At 43.8% G+C, this 23749-nt stretch overlaps 2 protein-coding genes across 4 annotated transcripts in view; one reads left to right on the forward strand and one right to left on the reverse strand.

Moving 5' to 3' along the window:
* Window positions 1–1233: 1233 nt before the first annotated feature.
* SLC16A4 (solute carrier family 16 member 4) lies at window positions 1234–23442 on the forward strand. Of its 2 annotated transcripts, XM_059673834.1 has the most exons (9): window positions 1234–1430; window positions 2812–2906; window positions 8690–8822; window positions 9503–9646; window positions 9807–9968; window positions 11106–11624; window positions 13204–13415; window positions 14450–14543; window positions 22585–23442. In XM_059673834.1, exons 2-9 carry the CDS (start codon window positions 2823–2825, stop codon window positions 22707–22709), a joined length of 1473 nt encoding a protein of 490 aa, XP_059529817.1. In that variant the 5' UTR covers window positions 1234–1430; window positions 2812–2822; the 3' UTR covers window positions 22710–23442. The 2 variants fall into 2 exon arrangements, with proteins under 2 accessions (XP_059529817.1, XP_059529818.1); XM_059673835.1 differs by lacking the exon at window positions 9807–9968.
* The window catches only part of RBM15 (RNA binding motif protein 15), a 31911-nt gene continuing 24308 nt past the window's right edge, over window positions 16147–23749 (reverse strand). For both annotated transcript variants that reach the window (XR_009449821.1, XR_009449819.1), the window contains one exon: window positions 16147–16944. The gene's annotated coding sequence lies outside the window, so the exon portion shown is untranslated. The remainder of the gene's footprint in view (window positions 16945–23749) is intronic.

Below are 23749 nucleotides of genomic sequence, written 5' to 3' on the forward strand. Positions count from 1 at the left end.
CTGCGACCAGAATCACCGATCGCCCTGCTAAACGCAACACACTCCACCAAAAACAAGTCCTACAGGTGTTTACTAGACGATGCTTTCCAAGTATTTCGTGACGACAACACTGAATAGTACTCACCTTTCTGGGGGTCCTGCCTTCTGCTGGAGGGTCATTGGGTCCTTAGCACCAGCATCACGTAACTATCATCCTATCGCTACTCATAAAGCGTTTCCCAAACCACTTGGCTGGGATTCTGCTAGCATGTTCATCTCTGAGTATTAGTTTGGTTTTAAGAGCCTGAGAAGCCACTTTTTAAAAAGGAACATGCATAAATATGTGCAGATTTTCCAGCTAAATCAAGAAAAACGCAGGTTAGCCTAACATGCATTCTGTGGGTGCTGGGGAGATGAAAGGCAATTTCCTGTTGACTGGTGTGTGTTTTTTGAGGTGGAGGGTGGAACAGAAAGGAAATGGGGTAAGAAAGCTGAATCATCCCCGTAATTTTCTAGGAGACTCGGCCTTAACCATTTCCAAAATGCAAGAATAAAAGTTTCATTAAAATCCAAGTATACACCTCTGGGAGGTGTTTGGTGGTAAGACAATCAAGTATGAAAAACAGCAATTAAAACGGTGTCTGGAACCCCATGTTACAGCCCAGACTTAGTCAATTCATGTGCTGGTAAGGTCACACACATGGGCTGAACTCCTGAGCACTGCCATTTGAGCCCAGGAAATGGACCTCCCAACTCTGGGAGAGGGTGTGTCTTCTTGTAAAACAAGCAAGTCCTGAGGACCCTGAAAGGAAAGGCAGGGGCACGGCTCTGCGTCCTGGGGCCTCATTCTTTGCTTTGAGTAGTGTTAGACGGGACGCCGAGGCACATCAAAATAGTAAGAATTTGAGCAAAAATCTATTTGAATCAGGCAGCACCAAACCCGAAGTAGGTAAGAGTGCTCCACCAACAGCAGCTTTAGGAGAGACTTTTGTAGAGAAACGGCAAAAGCCAAGCAAGGAAATGACTGGCTGTCACGTAAGGCCTGATGGGCTGTTGGTGACTGGTTGTCCTTGGGTTTTCATTTCTTCACCTTGAGGGGTTTACAGGCCTTCACTTGGGTTTGCTTATGTAGCCACCGCAGCACCAGAGCCACCTCTGTGCTGACCTCCTTGTTTAACTGATTCAACGGTAGTTACCGAGAGGATTTTCCACTTGGTTTACTCCGATGCTTGGATGGGTGGTGTCAAATCTGCCTCGGCTCCTCACGAGGTAAAGTCCACTGGCCGGATGCAGACATCGGCCCTGAGGTCCTCAGACTTACATGCTCACTTGTTCTCACAGCACATTACGAACTCCCTCGGAAAAACAGTAATATTCTAGAAAACTAGTTTATTTCTCTCCCCGGAGTGTCTCATCTGTGAAGGATTCCTTTGCTGAACACCACGTCAAAGGTAAGACGAAAACAGGATTGTGCGTTGGGGTTGGTTTCCTATAATGTTTTGAATGACCCACAGGCTTCTCCCCCAGCCCAGCTGCTCACCACACGGCCACTGCACATGCCCGGCCGTGGGTTCTCCTTCCAGTAAGAAACAGTCTGCCTGCTGACCCGACAGTGGGAAATGAAGCATGCTGGATCCCTTCCCCAGGACTCAGAGCCGTGCCCCTGCCTTTCCTTCCAGGGTCCTCAGGACTTGCTTATTTTACAGAAGACACACCCTCTCCAGGGTTGGGAGGTCCATTTCCTGGGCTCAAATAGCGATGCTCATTTGTGAGGAGGTAGCAATGACGACACTTGCACTCCTGGAAGCTTTTCAGCATGTTCTCCTGCAGAACCACAAGACCACCATCACACCCAAGAGGCGCAACTTTGCTCACAGTCCACATCCAAACTCCAACGAACCCCCCAAAGCTCTTCGCTTTTCCTGGCCCAGGGTCCACTCAAGGAACAGTCAGTGCATTTCGCTGCCATGTCTATTCGGCCCACGGGTGGGGGACACCAGGTCCTGCCAAGGCATTAGGGGTGAGTTTGACCAAAGACAGCAGGCTAATTTTTAAGCTGATATTTTTGTGCCTGCAAATGATGTTATAAATATCCAAACGGCTTACGGCAGTTTTACAAAGGTTCCCCAACCCTGATTAGCCCTTTAGAATATTCTCATTTTAGCGAGGGCTTTGTAAATAGAGTTCCTAACCCAAGGCAACCCGCCCCCTTTTTTTAATTTTTATTTCTCTCAAGTCGAAAGCTCACCCAGGGGACCAGAGGGTGGTGCACAGCTTCCCCTGGGATCTGGTGCGCAGCCCTGGGGGGAGGACACCGAGGACAGTGCTCAGAGCCGCCACCCACAATCAGTAAGGTCGAGCTTTGCAGTTAACTCCTTTAAAATAAACTGAGTGGTCATCAGTGCCAAACTGGTGACAAGGGATTTCTCTGCAGTGGCTTCGAATCCCTCAAATCACAGCCTATCGTTAGCTTCTCTTCCTTCTCCCATGATTCTGCCTGGATCGTGATTATAGAAAAAAACAGGGACCAGGCAGCCATTACACGTGACTAGGGCATGCTTCAGGAGATGTCGAGCCCTGTGAGCGGCCATCGGTAGCTGGGAAGCAGCCTGCAGGACGGTCCCAAAGATGTACCAAGTCCTGCTTGCGTTTTGGAGGTTAAAATTCGTCTATAAACAACTTTAGGAACAAGAGGAAATCATCTGTTTTTAAAGAGTTGGGCTAAAAGACAATTACAGTACAAGTGGTTTTATACCACAGTGAAAAGTGAAGTTTGAAAGTTTAGGTCTGTTTCTTGTCAACTCAATCAACTCCGTCTTGGGTTTGTCCCAGGGACCGGCGCCATGCTGAGGGCAGGGAAGGCCCCACCCTACACCCAGGCCCTGGATGGAGGTTGGGGATGGATGATTGTGCTTCACTTCTTCCTGGTAAGGATTTCCTTTCCCTCCTCCCGCCTCCAGGCCAAGGTCCCTTATGAAAGCCTTGGCATTTGAATAGAAAGGGGGCAGAGCCAGGCCAGAAACTGCCAGTGGTTGCTCAAGTCAGCCGTCCACAATGGGCCCAGGTTGGAACCGTTCACCTGAGCAAAAGCAAACGCATTCCCATCTGGTCTCGTCGTCCTCCTCCCTCCCATCCCCGCACCACAGAAGGCTCGTCACCATCAGCAGTTCTGCCCTGGCTACACGAGGTAGTTCTGGGGACAAGCACACATTGAACCACCCCGGAACCAGCACTGGCAGGGGCTAAAGCGTTTTTGCGTGGGGTCCGCACTCAGCCCAGCGTAGACTAACTGCTGGCAGCGACCTCCTCCACTCACAGGGGACGGGGACATTTCCTCCGTCCTGCCTGCTGCTGGCTTCCACCCTTCCCCACCAGCCACACGTGAGCCAGAATCGGTCCCTGTGTATTTCTGATGTCTGGAGAGGGAAGGACACAAGATTCTGAACCGGGAGCCTGTTTTTTCTCCGTCATCCGTAAGCCAACTGGACTGGGCACTTGTTTCTTAATGATCTTCTCTCTCCCTCTTCCTGACCTGAATGTCAGCATGGTCATTAGAATATCGGAGAATCCTATCACAGCTAAGCCCCAAGCAACCCTACAGATGGGCGCTAGCTCCACAGCTCCTCGTGTCCCCAAATCAGTTTACTCACAGACACCCCTTCCTTCCCAACCCTCCCTCCTCCCACAGCCCTACAGCTCAGGCCTCCTCCCTGGTGACAGAGAAGGGAAAGCAGGAGCAGAGGTCTCAGCCAGGACTTGTGTAATACAGTCCCTAACCAGACGGCCATTTGTGACACATCAGCCTCATTACCAAAGAACGTGGAATCTCTATGTTACTAGAAACTATGCTAAGGTCTGAGAGCCCTTCCCATGGCTGGGCCACCTCCCCATATACAGGCTTGGCAGGATGGCACTGCTGGTGAGGGTCTGTCCGGTTCTCCCCCTTTCTCCCCAATAACCACCCTGCTTTGCCTACATTACCCTCAGGACAGGAAGCTATTTAACCAATGTAGTTGCTGATAAGAAAATTGCCTCATACCCAGATTAATAAACAATGTCCTGCTTTGGGGGGCAGGGGCGGGTGGGTGTGATGCTGCTTATAAAAGCACTAGAGGCTGGGCACACGAAATTCGTGCGCAGGTACAGTCCCTAGGCCTGGCCTGAGGTCAGGGCCATCTTCCCCGGCTGCCCAAAGCTGGCCCGGCCCCCATCCAGGTTCCCAGTTCACCACTGAGCGATTGGAGCCTGCCGGCTGGGGAAAGGGACCAAGAGGTGGTCAGTGCGCCTTAGTGACTGGTCGAGTGGTCATTCTGGTTCTCCTGCTGTTAGGGTCAATTTGCATATTACCTTTCATTCTATAGGGTAAGATATACTAGGTCCCAAAATGTTAACAAGGAACATTAACAAGCTAATCGCCTGCAGTCGGAGGCCAGTTAAACGCCTGCTTTGGTGACTGCATGCATCACAAGTACTTTTCTACAACAGATGAGCTCCTGAGGTGAGGGAAAACGCCACCCACGACACATTCTCTGGGAGCTCCTGACCTTTAAAAAAGGACCCATTCTAAGCTGCCACACTTCGCATATTGGCATGGCTGCCAATATTCAGTCTGCCTCACTGAGCTGGATGTTTCATGAGGACAGGGACCATGTTGCTCACGACTGTAAGCCCAGACCCTATAACAAGCCTGGAACATAGTGGGCACGTAATAAATACCTGTTGGTGAGTGGGTGGACTGACCGATGGGCAGACTTCTGACTAAACAAGGTGGTAAATGCTGAAGTTGTAGAGATGGGCAGGGGACTTGTATGACACGATAAGAACCTTGGTTTTTATCTTGAGGCTCTGAGAGCTAGTTAAAAGAAGGAAGAAATGAAGCAGGAGTGACGGGATCAGATCTGCATGCCAGGAAAATGGCTCGGGCTGCAGGCGGAGAGGGATTGCTGGGGGCTAGGCCTGGAGGCAGGGGCACCCATTGGAGGGATGTTGCAATGATCCAGGTGAAAACACAGTAAGGCCCTAAGTTCTGGAGCAGCAATGGGGACGGAGAGAATCCAGATCTGAGCTATACTGAGGAGGTAGACCTGTAAGACTTGGAGAGTAACTGCAGTTCCAGGAGTCGGAATCCTGGGTTGTCTCGGGCAACTTGGAGGCTGACAGATGCCATTCGGTGAGCTTGGGGGGCGAGGGGAGGGAGGGAATCTGGTGTGGATGGACTGACTTTGGACAGTCTGAGGGGCGTGCGGCAGTCCATGTGCATGTGGAGCACGGGGTCTGCACCCTGAAATTTGTGGTGGCTGGAAAGGGGGCAGAGCCCCCATCTGTAGGGTTGCTTGGGGCTTAGCTGTGATAGGATTCATCGGTGGTGGCTGGAACAATGAGATGGGTGGGTCCAAATGCCAGGGAGAGGGTGGAGCAACCAAGAGCAATTAGTCCTGCGGGAATTGAGACCTAGGGAACTGGCGGAGTTGCCCACAGAGGAAACAGAAGCAGTCGGAAGTCAGCGGTCCAGGCATGCAGCGCCCCCTAAGCGAAGGCAGAAATGTCCAGAGGAGCAGAAGCTGCTGAGAAGTCGGATGTCGTAGAAATGACGAAGGGCTGTTAGTGTAGCCACAGGGAAGTCTCTGATAACCTCGATAAGAGCCGGCACAGAGGGTGCCAGGACAGAGGAAGTGCAGATAACCCAACAGACTATTCTTTGTCTGTGAAGGTCAGGAAGAGCAAGGGGATGCTAGAGAGGAATCTAGGGTAGAGGAAACTTGCTATTAAACAATAATTTCTAACAAAGCCTGATGCTCTTTATTCAAAAGGGGCCCCTGTGGCTGACCCAGCCCCAAGACAATATTCTAATTAAAATGATCTGGATGAAGAAGTTCTTATGGGGGTGGGGGGGAGGTGCGTGCCCTTAAAAATAAAAAGGAAATAATGGTGCTGGATCAGCCACAGGAAAATTTCAAAAGCTTTTGTTTTGGGGTGAGCCCATTGACAACGTCTGACCGGACTGGGACAGGACTAAAACCCAGCCACCTTGGTCCAAAGCATGGGATGAAATCCAGATTTGTCTAATCCGCTTAACAAAGCAGAAATCCAGGCTTGGGGAAAAGACTTTTAATATCTGAGTCCAAAGAAAAAGAGGCGTGCTCCCCTCCAGGGAGCATACCCTTACCATTCCCTTCCTCTTCTTCCCCCACAGGCATGCACCTCCTAAACTCTAAAGGACCCCATGGGACTTGCCCAGTGAGCCATGGGCAGCTCGTCCTGGACAAACCCTCTGAATTTGTCCACAAGGCCCCCTTTTCTCTGACTCCATAGTGAGCCAAAGCAGCCCAGCTAGGCCCATTTCCCCGCCTAACCTCTCCTCTTTGTCTTCTGTCCTAGGCCTGTCCTTGTTTCACTGTTCCCAGCTTTAATAAACATTCTCCCGGTGAGGGAGGAGGGGTTGGGGGAGAGAACAGAAACAAAGTTGGAAGGTTACAAGATAAGGAAGGGAGGAGGGTAGACGCAAAGGCTGACCTTGGCTTTGTTGATATCCACAGGGAAAGACGCAGACTCAGTGATTAAATACAAGTCATAACCACTTGCTTTGCCCAGACGTCAAAGACGGACCAGAGCGGCCAGGTTCCGAACTGGGAGACCAGTAGCTAGCCAAATTCAGGATGCAGAGGCCAGCACCCTTTAGATGCCAGCACAGAACCCGTGGTTAAAGGGGAAGGATGTTTTCCAGAATGATGTCACTGTGCCCTTGCTCATGACGGCACAATCACCACTCTGAATACTGAACCAACGGAAACAAGTCTGGGTCGTTCGAGGTTCCTGCATGTTCTGTAGCCCCACTTCCTGACAGAAATCCCTCTGGGTGCATGCTGATGACAAACTGTCCTAATGAGGGCCTGATAAAATAGTTTTCACTTTTAAATATAGAGCCCTGGTGTCCATAGCATTGTTCACTGTAAATAATGAAAAAGCAGTAGCTTCTATCAAGTTAAAATGGGAAAAATCTATTAAGGGACCTCCTTACCAACCCCAACTTTTGCAACCTCAGAGCACCACCTCTGGTTCTTAGTCCCTTTCTCCAGACAGGAGTCTAACTGGGGATGGAGGAGGTCTTGATTCTCTAGCAGGCAGGAGTTAAGGGAACGAAGGGGCAGGCTCTGACTCGGCGGAGTGGGTAGACGGTAGCAATAAAAGGGAAATGAGAAGGAAAAGTGGGTCTGGGACAAGAGAAGACTTTCGTTTTGGATGAGTTGACATGAGTTAGTATGGTAGACAGTTATATGAACGAGTTTGAAACGCTTGAAAAATATTAATGGTTAAAGATAATAAAATCATAGTTAATAATTTGAGTATTAAGTGCTACTTAATGATCCCTGAATTGATGGCTTGACTTAATGATTGTTCAACTTTTCGATGGTGCAAAAGTGATAAAGTCCATGAGATATTCAACGCTTTATTGTAAAATCGTCTGTTGGATGATTCTGCCCAACTGTAGGCTATCCTAAGTGTTCTGAGCATCTCTGACGTAGGCTATGCAATAATGTTCAGCAGGTTAGGTGTATTAAGTGCATTTACAACCAAGAATATTTTCAACTCATGATGGGTTTAGCGGGGTGTAACCCCAGCATAAGTTGAGAAACATCTGTATTAAGTACTTTACCAGAACTTTCTCAATCTTCACAGTCCTGTGAGCTAGCTAACACTGACTTCATCTCCACTATACAAAAGAGGAACCTTAACTTCTGTAAAATATAAAATGTACGAAGCTTAACTCCCCGCCCCCAGCTGGATTCTTATTTCAGAAATAGTTTGCCCAAGGTCACACCCCCAGTAGGAAGCTGAGCCAGGACTCGGGCCAAGGAGGCTGACTGTGCAGACCAGTACTTAACTACTACACCAGCGGTTCTCAACCTGTGGATCGAGAACAATGAAAATACATCCTGCATATCAGATATTTACATTACGATTCATAACAGTAGCAAAATTACAGTCATGAAGTAGTAACGAAAATCATTATGGTTGGGGGTCATGAGGAACGGTATGAAAGGGTCGCGGCATTAGGAAGGTTGAGAACCACTGCTCTAGGGGCTTATATACTAGCACGCCACAGAAAGAAACCTGACCTCCACGGAGAGCGCCTCCTAGCGGGCATGTGACCCAACCAGGTGACCTGGTTCACTCTTGTCCTGGCACAATTAACAGTGCTCCCTTTTGCCCTCAAAAGTGTCTCAATTTGGATAAATTACTATATGGTCCCTCTACTTATATATCAGGTGATGAATGGTACTTAGCTCAAGAGCAGAGTTAAAGCAAAGCTAACCCGGGAACTGATAGGAACAATTCATCTTTTGGACCAACACAGCATTTCTCACAAAGGTAACTGGACTCGACTGTGCTTAACAGATGCTAATGTCATAGAACAGTAGAGTAGGGGTTGATCTGGGTTCAAATCTCAACCCCAGCACGCCCCTCTTCAGCAATTTCCTTAAACCTCAATTTCCTGGTCACTAGTACCAGTGACACACCCACTCCACAGCCTCGTGATGATTCAAGGGGATACTCATGTAAAGTGCTTCGAGAAGCTCTTAGGGGATGACCACCCCATAAAATATAAAATGTATTAACGGTAAGTGCTGGCAAGCTGGGGTATCAGAACCCCGAGCAGCTCTAACCCCTCCGTTGCACCCTGACTTGGACTCTGTCTGCTTTCATTTAGGTCAACATGTTTGTTTTGGGGATGACCAAGACTTTTGCAATTTTCTTTGTGGTTTTTCAAGAAGAATTTGAAGGCACCTCAGAGCAAACTAGTTGGATTGGCTCCATCATGTCATCACTCAGCTTTTCTGCAGGTATGAGGACCAGGGATAAGGTCGCTGTCCAAGGAGAGGCCCAGAGGGCGATTCTGGGAACAAGCATGAGGCGCCGCTACACTCAGGGTCATTATCAATAGGGACAGCCGAGAAAAGGACAAACCTGCAGTGTTTAGCCTCCACCTGACTTGGTGAAATTGGAAAAATTGGAGTTCAAACAAAGAAAGTGGGAGTCCAGAGTCCAACTACTTAACTGCATGATTTCTCACGCCGTGTTTCTTTCCACAGTGCCTTTCCCTAGGTTCAGTGAGCCACCCTGTCAGCGGGGAAGTCAGACCTCGGAGTTCTGACCTGATCACCTAACCTTTTGCAAAACAATTGGGAACCAATTCCTTTTCCTGCAGTTCTATGTGGAGCCTAGCGTGGTGCAGAGGTTAGGGAGCAAACTTGTTCTAGTCACAGGCCACAGACACACTCTCCTGTGTGGAGGTTTTGTAATGCATTTTCAGTAAGCTTCACCTCCAACCCTGCTTATTTATAATTTTTTCCTTAAAAAACAAAGCGAACAGTGTGGGACTGGGACTGGTAAAGCCCAACACAGATACCTCTGTGAAGAACACAAGACTCTGAAGTGTTTTCCTAAAGCTGCTCATTTGAACCGACGCCAGGGTAAGGGGCGCCAAGCGTTCACCTAGAACCAGCTTTTCTTTCTCCCCAAGGCCCCCTGGTTGCTGTCATCTGTGACGTCTTTGGCGAGAAGACCGCCTCCCTGCTTGGGACCTTCCTCGTTTCCGGTGGCTACGTGATCAGCAGCTGGGCCACGAGCATCCCCTTTCTTTGTGTGACTATGGGAGTTTTACCTGGTGAGTCCACTGTAAAAAGGTTAGAAAAAAGGAACTAGGACCCTCCCTCTTACTGGCCACGTGTCCAAAAGGCCTAGTTTCATGGTCACGGTCCAGAATATCCATCTGGTACAAGGCACCTCATGTAAGTGATTCCAAACTATTACGGTTTTCTTTTTAGGTTTGGGTTCCGCTTTCCTGTACCAAGGAGCAATGGTGGTAATGAGCAAATACTTCAAAAAACGATTAGGGCTTTCTACAGCTATTGCCCGTTCAGGGATGGGACTGACATTTCTCTTGGCACCTTTTGCAAAAGTCCTGATAGATCTGTATGACTGGACAGGTGAGTCATTCTAAGTGTCTGACCTATCAACTATGCAAGATTTCAAGTTCAGTTTTTCCCCTTGATGACTGGAGGTGAAGATGTTTGGAGCCAGAGTAGAGATGATTTCTAAAGAATCATGCCCCTCCTCCTTGGGGAATACACAGCAGTGAGATCTTGAACTACTTGCAGGCTCTGCCAGCCACACCAGCAGCTCTGCGTTCAGCCCAGGGTCCTGTCTGGGGCACAGAGCTCCTCTGTGAGCTGTGAAACACCCTGCAGGGACAGCGATATCCCTGGAGAGATAAGGGCACATTCTCCTTCCACCACCAAAGAATTCTTTCCAAATTCTCCCTTTAAGAAAAAAATCTGCATAAAACATGCCTCCTCCATTGGACTCACTAAACCAGAACCAAAAAAAAAAGGGTAAAAAGATTATGTTCCTTAATACGTAATCTTTTACACAAATGAATGAGAATCATTCACTTCACAATTTTCTTTGTGCCTTACAGAAAATATCTGTATTAAATCACCTTACATTACTGGAAACATGATATGCACATATGTATGTATATGTCTACTTCTAGAGAAACAGACATAAATTCACAGAGCAGTTGTGCAGGAGTCTCATGAACAGGCCCAGCTGACAAACCCGTGACAGGATGGCGGGACCTGTGGCCAGCCCTGTCTCTGGGAGCAACACACACACCTCAGCCTCAGTCAGGCCCCACGGAAATCCAGACCTACCTACTCAGCCTCAGAGGCGAAACTGGCACCTGCCTTCTTTCAAAATTTATACCCACTTCAGAACATTTCAAGTCCCTCTTCAAAACACCATGTAATTTTCTAACATCTGAAGTAGCTCCCCCAGCTCCTCTTTATTCTCTTTTCCTTTAGCACAAATAACTCTCCTTCCATGCCAGCTTTCTGGTATCCTATCTGCAAAAGGCCACCGTTTCCCAAGGATACAGCAGTGTGTATGGTAACAAGTCATCAGATTTCATTACTTCCAGTTAAAATCGGGAGACAAAGTAGTACCTCGAGGAATTATCGCGCTATGACTATTTAGCAACACTATGAATATTCTGAGCCTGAGAACAGAGCATTATGAAATGAGAGGGGTAATTTTTAACAACGTCGAGATTTCTCTCGATTTAGGTGCCCTTATGTTATTTGGAGCTATCATACTGAACTTGGTGCCTTCGAGTATGCTCTTGAGAGCCATCCACAGCACAAGCGGGCACAACTCTGATGGGAAAGATGAAGGTAGCAGCCTGCCTGCAAGCGGTCCGGAGGCAGGGCGCGGGACGGACACATCACACTGCAGCGAGACGCCAGAGTTCCCCATCAGGGACCGGACTATGCAGGAGGTGGGACAAGCCGGTACAGGTTTCATAGACTCACAACAGCAAAACCAAGAGGACAACGATGGGCCAAGCAGGAACGGGCTGTTCCTAACACCTAAAGATGCACGTTTCCAGCAAAAGGCTACTTTGTGGAGCTGTAAACAAAACCTCTGTGATATTTCTCTTTTAAAGAACCCTTTCTTCTGCATATTTACCTGGTCTCTTCTCTTCAGTCAGCTGGCGTATTTGATCCCTACCTTCCACCTGGTAGCCAGAGCCAAAACACTGGGGATCGACATGATGGACGCCTCCTACCTCGTTTCTGTAGCTGGTGAGAAAGCCTACTGCAACCTCACACTCCAACAATCAAACAGAAAGTCTTGTTAGTTTTTCATAAGTGTCTGACACAGTAGACATTAGGTATTTGTTGGAAAAAACAGTATTTTTAAAAGCTGGTGCTTAGTGGCAACCACCACTCGAGGAGCAAAAGAAATTCCAGGCAGACAGCATCGTGCACTGGTTGAAAGGTTTCATTCTGGAGCTAGACTTCCCGGGCTCAAGTTTTTGCTCTGTATTTTCGAGCTGTATGACCTTGGGCAGGTTATGTGCTTTCTCTGTGCCTCAATGTCCTCATCTGTAATATAGGGATAATAGTACCTACCTACCCTGATAAGGTTATGAGGATTGAACAAGTCATGTATGAGAGGTTTAAGATTGTGCCTGGCCCATTGTAAGCATGCAATCATGTTCTACTAATATTTGTAGCTAAGCATTTTCCACTTGGACTCATAGTAAGACATATATATGCCTGTTGAGGCTAGTCACTAATGGATTGACTGATAATTTTTAAAAACTGAGAAGGGATGAAATGGAACTGGTTATCTCCAGTTATCTGGAAAGTCTCGGTAGCTCAGTGACTTTCCTCTGCAAGACTATTTACCAAGGCTTACAAAACTAACTGCACTCCGCCTCCAACTGCAAAGGTACTCTCAATCAAATAAAATATATGTACACACACACAAAAGATACATAGCTCAACAGACGTTCTCACTAAAGTGTCTAGTAGTATCAATGTAGATGAGATTAGGGCTATATAATGGAACAAAAGAACATAAACTCAGTATGTGTCCTAGAAAATAACTGTAAAAATACAGAAATGGTAGTATTCTGTATTTTTATTTCTTTTTAATGTGTGTGTGTGGAGCAATTTATGTTTGAACTGTAGGAAGGATTTGAAGCATAAAATCCATTTGAACCACCACAGCTCATGCTACTGTTGGGGAAAATCTCTTGGTATTTAACCACTACATTAGCTTCTAACAGGATAAAGGTTAAGAATTTCTGTTATGAAATTAAGCGAAATTGTGGTTCTTACATTTTGTTCAAGTTACATCATAGGTCATGTTCAAAATATCTCCCATTTCCAGACTTCCTACATATTTTCAAGTTAAGCATAACAACCTCTGGAGAAGGACTTAATTTTCAAATCCTCCTATGCAATTATAAAAGAGTCCCAACACCTCCTTTTTCTTTTTGTAAACATAAGGCTTTATTATTTATACTCATCACCCACCCTCTGACTTCCTGGACACAAACCGGAGGCCCACTCGTCTTTACAAACTCACACTTCCTTTCTGAGGAGGGCTCCCTGAGCCCGGGTCCTGTAACCAGGGCTCCCAGCTCAGCGGTATGAACTTTCTGGTAGTTTATTAGATGTGTCTGGAATACTTACTAGTAAGTAAATGGTATCATCTACTGATAGGCAAATGGAACCATTTTTTTTCTCGTGTGTCCTAGCCTAAGGATGAAGTCTTATTAATTAGGAAAAGATGCCTTAGGCATTTACATTCTTCAAAGGGGCTGGGAAAAATGGAATTAGGATTTCATAAGACCTTTCAAACTTCTTCTAGGTGTCACTGAGGCAGTCAGTCAGATTCTCTCTGGATGGATTGCCGATCAAAACTGGACCAGCAAGTACCATTTCCACAAGTCTTACCTCGCACTCTGCGGCGTCACTAACCTGCTTGCTCCGTTAGCCACCACCTTCCCACTACTGATGACCTATACCGTCGTCTTTGCCATTTTCTCTGGTGGTTACCTGGCATTGATACTTCCTGTTATGGTGAGTAGACACACTCATTAACATTGTTAAACCATTTAGTAAAAGCAAGGATGAATAATAATGTTGCCCAAAGAGAACACATATTTTGTATTAATTTTATGATTACAAAACATCACAGCCAAGGCCGCAGAAACCCTGTAGCTATATCCTAATCCCGTTACTCATCTTACCTCGGGGGTTGGAATGATGGGAGGACTGTCCACATGGAACACGAAAGAAATGGAAACCAATAATAATAATAAGCAGGATTCCATTTTGCTGATCAGTTTCCCAGATCAGGTTTCTGTTCACTTCTCCCCTTCAGTTCCGGAAACTTCTTTGGCTCCCTCTAAGACACAACCCCGAAGAGTTCCTGAGAGAAAAGGGCCTTCCTGCCCAGTGTGGCTTCTCTCTTGTTGAGAGAAGCTCTGTATTTCAACAGGGGCACTTAAAAAAACTCTTCTCCATTTTTACCCCCAATCGACTTCAAGTCCTGGGCCCAAGTGGAACTGACATACAAACTTCTGGGTTCTCCTTAGCACCAAGTCCCCATGTGCCGAAACACCATCCCTGGGCGAGTTCTGGCTCACGGCCATATTAGCCTAAATGCAGCTGGAAATACACGAGGCTTAGGCAAAAGCCAAACTTTCTAAAGCTGAGTCAACTCCTCATAATATCTGATTGCTTACAAACCAATGGTTGGTACTCAACTCAGGTGGATTCAAGAATCCCACTGTCAGCCAGATTGTAAATATTATTTCCTAACAGAGAAGAGCAGCGAGGTTCAGGGAAAAACGTACCCCTGAGCCACCAAAGAGACCTAAGAAACAAAAACCAATGTTCCTTACTCATAACGGGGAAACACTGCCTGCCTCGAGAAACTTCTGGTCCCTATTGGCCTCAGCTCTTCACAATTCAGAGCACAAGGCCACCCAAATCACCCCAGCAGTCAACAGTTCAGTTTGAGATGACAAACAGTATTTGTCCCCTCGTAGGACAGGTCTCCACAGACTCTCACCCTCTATCTGGCTGACAGTGAATTCTAATCCCTACAGGTTGACCTGTCTGGGAATTCTGCAATACACAGGTTTATGGGACTTGCCAGTTTCTTCGCTGGGATAGCTGTCCTTTCTGGACCACCGATAGCAGGTAACAGTTTAGCCATGTTCTGAGCAAATGAAAGAAAATGCTGACCCGTGATTAACAGGAACATGTAATGACAACATCAGGTTAAAAGAAACTGATGATATCTGTGCTGTTCCTGTACCAACCCTCACAAGCCATCGCCAGTCCGGGAGAATCTGAGGGTTAATTTAACAGAGTGCATTAAGAAGTTCTTACAGCCTCTTGGGCGTCTTAAAGCAGAGATTGTATGTATGTCTACTTGTCTGGGAAGACAATACAGTTTTATCGAATTTTCAAAGACCTAGGATGCTTAAAAGAAAAAGAACCACTACCATTTTTACCTGAACAGGAGTCATTTTTAGAGCTTGACACTGCAAGCCTGACCCTTCTGCTCTTCTCAACATCTCTTATTTTTTTAAAATATATTTCAGAGAGGAAAGGAGAGGGAGATAGAAACATCAATGATGAGAGAGAATCATTGATTGGCTGCCTACTGCACACCCCCTGGGCACGTGCCCTTGACCAGAATCAAACCCAAGACCCTTCAGTCTCCAGGCCGACGCTCTATCCACTGAGCCAAACTAGCTAGGGCTCAACATCTCTGAGGTCAAAGGGGGATGGAGGCCCTTCACTTTGTGTCTGTACCAAAGGTGGGAGGATACTGGGCCTAAAGGCCAGAATCTCTGTGGAGTGGCTGTGTGGGACCGCTGGTGAACAGTAAATACAAGTAGAGTACAATTTGGGGAGTTCTGATCATGTTAAGTTAGCTTTAAGACTGAAGTGTGTTGTTATTTTACTCACTTTCTACCTAACTGGACATTTAATCCAAGACTATTAAAAGACTAACTACTTATAGGGAACAGACTTCAGTATTTTCCAAACTATAGTTCTCAATATATTGGAATGGAGAAATTACTACAGCATTTCCAAACACCCACAAAAAGGGATTCAACTTAAAACTTACGCTTGCCTCCTTCAGTCCTGAAGTGAGGCAGAAAAAGGGTCTGAGCTTGCCCACTATCATTCTTAAAATTGGTACAAATATACAACCAAACCCTTATTTGCACGTATGGACACACATCTTCCCGTGTTGTCCAACTCAGTCTATACTTCATACCTGGAGAGCAGGCTGGGATTTAAGAGTCAAGCCAGAATTGTTCTATAGGGACTAGTAAGAGAAAACCAAACACCAGAGACACCTGGCAGAACTACTTCATGGCCAGGCCCAGGGCAGTGAGGTACAGAAAACAGAGCCCAAGTACAGTTTGCTCATGCATTTCTTTCCATCTTGACCCCTCTTCACTGGGTCCAATGATGCCTGGAACTCTCAGCCTGTCAGGCCAAAGGCACAGGGCGGTAACCAATTCCAGCGCACAGCGCATCTCATGCAACTGAGAAAGGCAAGGAACTGAACTACAACATGTTTAGAGATTTTTACATTCCAGCTTTTGTACACATCTTAAAATATTCAAAGAGGTCCGTACATGAGAGACGAGGCATGTTTGTGAGGACCGCTACCTGAAAAGGAAAAGCTGCAGATGTGTGTGTGTGTCTTGAAATCAATTTCTTGGGTCGTGATCTTTTCATTTATCTTTGAATGAAAAAGGATAGACTACAACAGAGCAGATTAGAAAACAGTGCATCCCTTTATTGTGAAACTTTTATTTTACACACACATACCTATGTATTTTAAGTATATGTGATGTAAAGTACATTTCTTACTATCAGTGAATAAAAAAAAAAAAATTTACGAGTCTTTTATTACCCAAAGTCCACAATGCCCCAGCTCTATATGTCAGCGGAAAGGAAACTCATGATACAATTTCTACCTGCTAATTCTGAGCATGTTATTTACGCACCTATAAATTTTATAAGTTCTGGGGGGGAAAAGTCGAAGAAAGTGTTAAGGCTGCTGCTGAAAGCCTAGGTATAGATTTTTTGGTCTGACTCTCACTGACCGCCTACAGCCCTGCCCACTCAGTGGGAGGGAGAAACTTCAGCCAGTCTTTGTCTGTGAGATGACAGAGGACTTGACAAAGGCCATTAGGTTTGTTCCTAAATTCTGACTCCAACAGCAACTACGAAAGAAACATCAGAAATGCTGCCTTAAAGATTCACTCAGTTCTCAACAGGACTGGGCAGTTCCATTACTGTCTTTGGCTTTAAATAAATCAATAGGCTTTCTGGTTACAAAATATTAAATTCTCAACCAAGCTTAGATCTTCAAATTGTATGAGATTCTCATTCTTTTTACTTACCTGTTAGATCTGTTATTACCAAATCGCAGAAGTTGAAATTCCTATAAAAGATTACTGGCATTTTAAATTAGAAATCTAGCAAACAGTAAAACTTTCCACAGTAATCCTCAGTCAAACGCTAGTTAATAATGGTTACATCAGTTATCTGAACAATATTTTTCTCTTTCCTGTGTGGAAATGAAAAAGAAAAGCAAGTTAGTCATATACAGCATATTTTCATAAAACACAGAAAGGGGGGGGGCATAGAAAACCCATAAGAATCATACCTGAGTTTGTTATGTAATCAAACTTACATAACAAAAACACACTTTTTTCTTTTAAAAATGTAAATAGAGCATTTGGAGAAAAAAAATTATTTATACACCTTTAAAACCATGATTATGATAATATAGTAGCAACAAAATTCTTTATCAAATCTTTGCTGAAACTCACTGATAGGGACTGAAAAGGATAAAAGTTTAAAATTACTCCCTAACACACCTCCTCCACAAGCCACCCCACTGCCCACTGCACCCATACAGCCCGCCCCTCCTGTTCCTTTACAATACTCAGTGACAAGTTCATAGTTAATAATGTGGCCTGTTCCCGGCTAGGCCAGCTCTAGGGGGTGTTCTGACCTAGGGTGATCAGCAGAACGACATATAGGCCAAATGTCATCACTTATCCAAACCCAACTGCTGTTTTTGCTGGATGCTGGCCTTCAGATCTACATGCTGGCACTAAGATGGAAGCTTGGGAAGTTGTGGGGAAATGAAAAGCACTGCTATTTTAAAACATTATATTTCTAGTAGACCCTGTTAACAAAAGTAGACCTTCAGAAAGCAATATAAATACAAAAATAGTGCCTTGGGCAAAAAAAAGCAAGTATATAATCATATTCTCCAACATACGAGTCAAATGTAAGCTGCTTATGTGAAATTCCTAATCTTCTATCCAAAGGCATTTGATGTGTGATCTCAAAATGTTAAAGGCTCAGTTTCACATAAAAATAAAACCAAGGGCCCATATTGGCTGACTATAAAACAGAACTGAATATAGTTTCCCTCTCTTCCATATACCCCCCCATTCCCAACTGATGAGTGTACATACTATGCTAATATATATTTATATCAATCCCAATTATCTTCTGAAAACTCCTTTAAAATACCAGAAACAATTATTTGATAGCTCAGTATTCATTCAATAATTACCAAGCCCCTTATTAGCACAGCTCTCTGCTAGTTGTTCCGTGGGATACAGAGAAGACAATCTTTTCTTAATGCTCCTCCATTGCTGACTGAGTAATAGCACATACATGGACAGGACTCAATACTAAAACCAGCAACCTGGAACCTCTAACATTTAGAATTAATAGAACGTGCATTCTTCTTCCACTTCATTAACAGAAAATTCAGGTAAGCCATGTCTCCATTTTCTTACCTTTAAATGAAGACTTTCTAAGCTGTGGTATAAAAAGAATGGCCGTAAATTATACTAGAGCTTCACTCAATCCAGAGGGTACTTCACAAAAGTGTTTGTTGTTTTTATCAACAAACTCGAGGAAAGCTATTCTAAGACCAAATAATTTTAAGTCGATTGTACGCCAGCACAAGTTCAAGTTAACTAGTTCCTAAAGGAGAAATACATCTCTCCGCATATAAACCTAACCAATGGACACAGACAACAGGGGGGTGAGGGCATGAGTGGGGGCGTTATGGGGGGTTAAGGACACATATGTAATACCTTAATCAATAAAGAAATTAAAAGTGGGGGGGAAAGACAGAAAAAAGAAATACCTCTCTCTCGTACTATTATTTGCTTACTTCACAGCTCATCAAAAATACCATGGAGTGAAACTGCACTAACTCATCTGTGTTTTATAAGAGAAGATAGTGGCTAGATGAAAATTCATCCAAGTTTGCCTCTGTCCCACTAACACAGATAAGTTCACCTCCTCATGAAATAATAGGTCATGTTCTAATTATGTCTCTTCCTTACTCACTTCGGATACAATATTAAACAAATATTACGCCCAGTCCTCACTCCACCTGTTATCAAGCACATGCTCCACATTCATCAGTCATCTTGGCCTATCGGTTGGGAATTTCTCCATGGCCTGAAACTGTATTTGAAAAACAAACAAACAAAACAACTCAACCTTTTGGTCTGCTATAAGTCCCTGGAGAGTGGGAGGAAGTGGGGGCATGTGAGAGAGCAGAGCAAGGTTCTCTGTCCTCTAAACCTTGAAGGATATATTATAACCTCAAGAGGCAAAGGAAAACCATGTAAATTATCTCTTTATCCAGTGATTCCCCCACAAACAATGCCCATGCAATTTTATTTTGATTCAGTATTTCCAGGATTGATGACTCCCTACAAAAATAAAAAAAAATAAAAAAATCCAAATAGCTCTTTAGTGTGGTTTAAAAAGAGGAGGGGGGTTAGTCCTTCCCTTGCAAACATATTCCTTTGCAAGGCCAAGGATTTAAGCTTCAAAATCCTAACACAGACCACAATCATTTTAGTAAAACCCACAGCACAGAGCCAATGCCCAAAGCTCACCCAATAAATCTTACTGCAAGTTTCCATCTTAAGGCGTTTGGAGAATTCCAGTCTTAAAAGACACTGAGGTTGAAATTTGCTAAACCACATTTCCCAAGATTACTGAAAATATCTATGTATTTTCCCATCATGGCACTGATAGAAAATATGGTATATACCCAGAGTAAAACAACAAGGCTGCTAACCGCCAGCCAGCAGCTCCGGTGGCCTGGGGATGAGATCCCTGTCTTGGACCCTTGGTAGCTGGCCCCTGTGCTGCAGCCCATCAGCTGCAAGTTCTGGTTCAACACCGCTAGTCTCTTACAGAATTCTCAGCCACTAACTTGAACTAGCATCAAGGAACTTTGGAATTAAGGACTTTCTGGGTATATTTCAAGTTTTCACAAGGTGACCAACAGTAAACCTAATAGTACTAATCCTAATAAAAAAGAGTCATAACTGAGCTCAATCAAGTTCTAAGATATTAAGGTCTGAATACTTTTAATACAGGTTGTTAAACTCATCTTTAAACATGTATGGCTTAACCCATAACATTATGTTAAATAGTTTTAAAATGCTGACATTTTATTAAATGAATTTAAAATCCTAGATTACAAATCAAACTTGACATATTATTCTAATCCCTTTTGTGTTCACTGTAAGAAACTGGTTTACAAAGCTAATGAAGGAAGCTGAGCCCTATCTTCTTAGTTGTTTTAAATGATCATAGGAAACATTATTAGACATTCCTGCCCAAAACATGGGTTATAGAGCTATAGATGAAGTGATCTGGAGAACAAGTTTTTGTGCCCAAGAATCAACTGGGCACCAACCAGGATGAAGTTCCCTTGCGGGGAACCAACGAGCGACTAACATGCATCTCCGGCGTCTGGAGACACTGAGGATGTGCTCACAGGGGGCTGCAGCTTGGGAAGTTGCTGGCCTACCTCAGGGGTGGCTCCACACATGGAGTGGACACACAGACATACACTTTCCTGAACTGTGGATGGTACCTAATCACGACTCTCTCTGCTACCGCCACAAATGAACCCAGACTTTTGAATGTCAACTATGTGTGGGTTTCCATTTAAAATAGAGTGGCTTCTGAACTACCGACAATAATTTCTTTTAAAAATATATACTTAGAAGTATTAAAGTGGTAGGGTTAAAAGTGAGTGCACTGTTATACAGCTTTTTCATACTATTCTTTAAAAAGTACAGAGATCTGATAAAATCTGACCAATTATACAGCATTTTTATTTTTCAGTGGTGGGGAAAGGCTAATTATTCCAACCAAATAGAGTGGGGGGGGGGGGGACCAAGTTCTGAATTTAACTTACCTAGCAGCCACTTAAAGCTAAGCTGATTATGACAACTAATAATACATTTCACCTCATATTTGCTATTATAAATAGACTCCTAAAAGTAAATACTGCACATTATAATCCTACTGAATGGCAATTGGGTCATAGAGATAAGATAAAAAAACATATATACTAACATCTCAATTATCAAGTATAAAGAGAAAAAACAGACTTAAGACAAATTATTTTATTACTCTTTAATGTTTCTAAAGCAACATTCTGACTTTCAATGTGTGTATGTGGGTGAAATTAAAGGCTTATAAGCATTTTCTCTGAAAATGTTTTAGGCCCTCTGGGATTTCTTTTCACTACTTTTAGCTGTGCTCTCCTGACCTTTAGCAACACTGTTTATCTCCATACCCAAGAATTTCTAGTCTTTCCCATAGTATTATTTCTAATACTGCTGTCTCATAATTCACAGGAGATATAGATATGCTGGTAAATTTGCTGTACTGGTGGGACTAAGGCAACAATGACCAGGGATAAAAGGGAGTGTGGTTGCTTTTCACACTCCCTCCTTCCTAGAAATTTCTAGAAGTTGAGAGATTGGTCACCTATTTTTCAGGTATATAAAGGTCAATCACAGTCAGCAAGGACTTGTCCTAGTAGGTTTCACCCACTCTTTTGCTGAACTCCAAAAAGCATTTGTGGTCACTGATCAAACAAGGAGTCAATAGGTAAAAAGCAACTTAAAGTCTGCTGAATTTAAGAGGCGATAAAACATTCCATCCATTCATTACATTACAAACAAGAAACGTAACACGAATGAAAAATAACTAAAAACATTTTTAAAGTCTGTTTCAGAGCCAAATAAGAGAACAAAGAGGACAGGGTATACTCTACACTTCCATTGAGAAATCATGTTCCAAGATATAAACAAAAATCAAAAGACACAACATAAGTTCCATGAGGGCAGAGTTCCATCTATTCTGTTCATGGGTATATCCCCAGTACCCAGAACTGTGCCGGCGTACAGCACCAACATTTTTTAAATAGATAATCAGAATAACAGCTTTAACTCTCTAAGTTCTTTTGGATTTTAAATATAAAAGCCACAATGTAAGTGTGCATTTAAAAACATAAAATGCATACAGTCCCTAGAAAAGGGGCTGTCAAGTGTGGTCAGTGGACTCCCCAGAGGTCCTGAGACCTTTTTAGGAAGTCTGTGAGGTCAAAACTGTTTTTTGGTTTTTTAAGGGGTTTCACTTAAGTTCTAGTATGTGCCATTAGCCTAAGGATTTCGAGGACCCCTCCCCATTCATGCTTTGAAAGAGCATGTCAGGGAGAACTTCAGCCATCATTTAACTCACTTGACCAAATAGTCAGTTCCTTTTCATATGCTCTCAGGGTGTCCTGAACCTTCCCTTCATAGCCCTTATCACTTGCAATTTATGTGGTTAACACCTAACCTCCCACTAAACTGTACAGTCTGTGAGGGCCAGGACCAAGTCTCTTTTGGGTCATTATTGTATCCTCAACCCCTAGCACACTGCTGGGAACAGTAAATACTCAAACATTTGTTTGGGGGGTGTGGGAGGGGGGAGGATCAGTTCTCTTACTTTTTTTCTTTGGAAAACATTAGGAATTTACAATTGTTTTCTTTGTAAGAATGGTGCCTTCTAATAAGATTCATCAGACAATGAAATGGTAGGTGTTCCTAATTTTCTCCAACTTCTAAGATCGGAGATGAGGTCTGGGTCCGCAGTGACTGTCTCCATGGGTTGAGTCCCTAAATCAAGTGAAACTGATGCAAGTAACTCCATCACTAGAAATAAGACAGGTACGGAGCTGGACTAACTTTCCCATAGGTCACAATACAGACTGGTTAAGTACATGAGGTTCTTTTCTTCTAGAAAAGTTCATGGCTGAGAATGACTAACGGGAAGGTTTGCTTAGCTAACAGAAACCATTCCTTCCTTCCAGGCTGGTTATATGACTACACCCAGACATACGCAGGCTCCTTCTACTTCTCTGGCACGTGCTTCCTCCTCTCTTCACTTTCCCTTTCTTTTGTACCACTGGCTGAGAGATGGAAAAGCAGAGTCTGACCGGAAGGAGAGAGGACTGCAATCAAGTGCAAGCTTAACAAAAGAAAAGCATTAGAAACAAAAGAAAACTTACAGGAATACGTTACCGGACATAAAATTTCAGAAGAACAGTTTCCTCATTTGTAAAATAAGAAGGCAAAACAAATAGGTTTTAAGGTTCCCTTTTCCTTTGCCATTCCTAAGAATGAATTGGTGGTAAGAGAGGGGTAGTAGCAACTGAAAGCATGCCATTTGTTAGTACTTAATAGGTTATCATTTTAATCAGTTAAAGCAGCCACCTTAGTTATTAAATGAAAATCAGAATGTAACTGTAATAATAACCAAACTCTCAATTGTGCATGGTAATTCAGTCAATAAAATAAGTGAAGGCAGAAAACCATTTTCCTTAATTTAAGGTATTAAATATATCCACTGGTTGACTAGAACTCTGGAATCTGAATATTAAAACTTTATTTAGTGATTGTAATATTATATATGCCCCAAAAGTTTATCTTTGCTTCTTGATTAGAGGTATTTTTTGTTTTCTTTGCATTATTTTGTTTCTTAAATTTTCTTTGATAAACATGTATTGCTATGTAATTAAAAAATGTTAAAAAAATACCCTTTATTTCAAGATCATTTGAATAGTATTCCTGCCCATCCAAACAATACTATTTTTTCCCTACATCTAATTACCTGAAATATTCAAGCTAATTATCTAGATGTTTCTTTAGACCTACAAGTTTTATATGAAAGTCGAATAGGTGACATTTAATGGGAGATATCCTTAAACTAAAGATTCTTCTTACATATGGAAAATTATGTTAACTAATTAACAATGCCACTTAGACTAAGAAATTACATGTCAATAGCCACTTAGACTAAGAAATTACATGTCAATAGCCACTAAGACTAAGAAATTACCTGTCAATGAGAGCCCTTCTTTACTTGGTGATTTTAAGAAGGAAAAAAACACCTAGAGTTCTCAGTAACACCAATCTCCTTTAACATCTCCTTCAGAATGCTCCTTTAAACTATTACTGTTGTCATTGTTATTATTA

Source organism: Myotis daubentonii, chromosome 18 (assembly GCF_963259705.1).
Source record: "Myotis daubentonii chromosome 18, mMyoDau2.1, whole genome shotgun sequence".
NCBI classification, from domain to species: domain Eukaryota; kingdom Metazoa; phylum Chordata; class Mammalia; order Chiroptera; family Vespertilionidae; genus Myotis; species Myotis daubentonii.

What these genes read in the sequence shown, in the direction of transcription:
- SLC16A4 (XM_059673834.1), top strand. Translation starts at nt 2,823, where the DNA reads ATGCTGAGGGCAGGGAAGGCCCCACCCTACACCCAGGCCCTGGATGGA. An exon ending in GACTATGGGAGTTTTACCTG is followed by an intron (nt 9,647 to 9,806) that starts GTGAGTCCACTG and finishes TTTTCTTTTTAG; the next exon opens with GTTTGGGTTCCGCTTTCCTG. An exon ending in CTACCTCGTTTCTGTAGCTG is followed by an intron (nt 11,625 to 13,203) that starts GTGAGAAAGCCT and finishes AACTTCTTCTAG; the next exon opens with GTGTCACTGAGGCAGTCAGT.